At 35.4% G+C, this 2,853-nt stretch overlaps 1 protein-coding gene across 1 annotated transcript; it reads right to left on the bottom strand.

Moving 5' to 3' along the window:
• Positions 1-783: 783 nt before the first annotated feature.
• On the bottom strand, positions 784-1,461 carry LOC122068182 (antimicrobial peptide 1). The gene has a single exon (XM_042632050.1). The coding sequence runs from the start codon at positions 1,364-1,366 to the stop codon at positions 1,058-1,060; it is 309 nt and encodes a 102-aa protein (XP_042487984.1). The 5' UTR covers positions 1,367-1,461; the 3' UTR covers positions 784-1,057.
• Between the last annotated feature and the right edge of the window lie 1,392 nt (positions 1,462-2,853).

The following is a 2,853-nucleotide window of genomic DNA, read 5'->3' as shown; positions in this document are numbered from 1 at the left end:
GGTGCAGTCGACAGCAAAGAAAGAGATGTCTTCATCAAATATGATGTGGCGTCCAGAGGTGCAACAATTCTTATCAGATGACGCAATGGGCAGGTCGTGGTTTAGATTTTACTAATCTTATGTTTCCCTCCTTTTGCCTAGTTTCCTTATTCTGCTGATGGCAATGCCAAAGGTGGAGGAGGATCCTAGGGTTGTGATTGTATGTCTTTGATTTTGTTTTCTTTTTTATTCTTCCTCCCCTTGTACAGTTTTTCTTTGGCTCTTTAATATACATGATCTTTTAGCCAAAAAAAAAAAAAAAAAAGGGGTAGGAAATGCCTATTAGTGAAAAGCTTTCTCCAGGTGAATGATCGAACGAGATTCGAGGCATATTCATTTTATGTAATTTGATTCTTCAAGGCATATCCATTTTATGTAATTCAATAAAAACAAAAGAAAAATTATTTCTATTAATATTGGCATTCCTTATGTGTTTCTATTTTTTTTTTATTTAAAAAAAAAAAAAAAACCAGGTTGACCATAAAACATTTGTTGCTCCAGAATAACTCTCAGAAATCCAAGAAACAGGATCAAATTTTGTTTCTCGAAACCAATATTTTGAAACAAACATTACCCTCTCCCTCTCCCTCTCCCTCTCCCATTATTTGAAATAGGAACCTTACCATCGACCCTCTCCCTCTGTCCCTCCCTCTCTCTCTCACAAACGGAAATTAACAAGGTATCTCCACGGGCAGGCGCACAAAAAGGGTAACAAGGTAAGTAAATTTGTGAAATATTAAATCATAAAATAAACACAGCTAGTGCCATGGATAAGCTTAGATAAAAGGAACCTTGAGTCCATGACTCCCATGTACAAAGACTTCCATTTGGGGTCGTACAGGGAGTACTTATTACTACTAATACTATTACAACTTCATCATCACATGATAATTTTTTTTTTTTGGGTAAAAATCATCACATGATGATACCATAGCTTTTACTTATTTATTATATATCCATGCATCTCTCTAATTATACACTTGAAAAACATAGAAGATGGATCCAAGAGTTATGAAATCTAGCATTGGATGAAGATACTCTTCCAACCAAAAGGGTTGCATGCCCTGGCACTGGACCCAAACCTGGTGTGTGCAACACCACTGCATCCAGCCTGGTTGTAGAGAGCAGCAGTTTGTCCAGTGTAGCTGAAGTCATAGCCTCCCTTCTGATGTATAGCTGAGCATCCACACTTGCTATATCGCTCAGCACGGTTGTTACAACCTGGACCACTCCATACTGTAAATGCACTCCCATTCACCATCTCACTTGCCATTGCTATGAGCATCATCACAGTAATGACTGAGAAGAACAACTTGGTGGAAGCCATGGCTGAGGTTAGCTGATAAGTGCTAATGGTGGGGAGGAGAAGAGTATGTATGAGACTGAAAGACTTAATAGCTTAATGGGTTTTCCTTTTTTTGGCTATTTATAGACAAAGCTCCGCCCCATACGGCCAAAACAGCTGTCTTCCATTCCCTTATGTGGCGCACGGAAGTGAATCCAGACTATTACCACATGCATGTCAGTGATACCCTTAATATTCAGTGGTACCCATACGGCCAAAACAGTGATACCCTTAATATCAGACTATAAACACATGCATGTCAGTGATACCCATACGGTCAAAACAACTGTCTTTCATCACCTTAGGTGGCGCATTGAAGTGAATTCAAACTATAAACACACGCATCGGATGTAATAATCCTCATCCAATCTTGATCGTTGAATCCTCTGTTGTCCACGTGTCGTGTTCTGCAAATAGTAAAACAAGAAAAAATAAGAATGAGAAAAATAGAGGATTTTGATCCATAAACACATGCATGTCAGTTTGGGAATGAAATATTGTTAACTGATATTTCAATTAGTATTTTCATATCACCAATTCATTTGAGATAATTACGTGGATCATACATTTATACAATAATTTTTTAGAAACATTTATATAAATAGGTATTGATGTAATAATAAAAGATGGCATTTCTAAAAATCACAAGATAAATCTATTTTAATTTATGTTTTTTTTTTTTTTTTAAGGTTATACTGAAAGGCCACATGTTAAGCAATCTTAGAACAGAGGTAAGGTCTTATCAAAATCCGAATTCCCAACACGTAGAGTCACGCAACTAACGGTCTTCTTTTTAAAAGTAACACTTCTATAAGTTTGACTTTGACTGTTACTTGTTTCTGAAATTTCATTTTAGTTGCTTGGTAGAAGATAACATACATTAATTGGTGGCAGTGAACCATGGGTGGTTGACCAAAGTCCCACGTAAACCCTATCTTCAAGATCAATGGGATCAAGAGAACCAACCAGATGTGCTATCACCTCTTAATTAGCGTAGTGTACTACCAGAAACTATGACATTAATATAGGAACCTATACATTGATTATGGAATATTCAACCTCAGTTCATCATCCAAACTAGGGTTTTCCTTGTAAAAATCCTTTATTTATTTATTTATTATTATTTTTTAAGTTTAAATAATTTTTTTAAATAGGATTGGAGTCGTCAATTTAAAACCTTATAAGGCATTGGATAGAAAGATTCTTTCAAGTACATAAAAATCAGATTAGGAGAGGGTTTTTTTCACGAGACCAATATAAAAAAGAATCTGTGAATCACATATATTATCCACATGGGATCCACATGTTTAATAGAAAAGAGAGAATATCAATATGAAATCCACATTGTTCATTATGTGAGAGGGTGTATATTAAAATCTGCACTTCTAGTAGCTTATGCTTCTTTTTCCCATAAAGATATCAAAGACTTGAAAAAACCGATGGAAGACATGAAAAAAAAAAAAAAAAAA

The sequence above is a fragment of the Macadamia integrifolia genome, unplaced genomic scaffold, assembly GCF_013358625.1.
Source record: "Macadamia integrifolia cultivar HAES 741 unplaced genomic scaffold, SCU_Mint_v3 scaffold3515, whole genome shotgun sequence".
Taxonomy (NCBI): Eukaryota; Viridiplantae; Streptophyta; class Magnoliopsida; order Proteales; family Proteaceae; genus Macadamia; species Macadamia integrifolia.
The sequence above is the reverse complement of the archived record's forward strand: the minus strand, read 5'-3'. Positions and strand labels throughout refer to the sequence as shown.

Excerpts from the sequence above, each read along its gene's own strand:
- LOC122068182 (XM_042632050.1), bottom strand. The coding sequence starts at position 1,366 with ATGGCTTCCACCAAGTTGTTCTTCTCAGTCATTACTGTGATGATGCTC.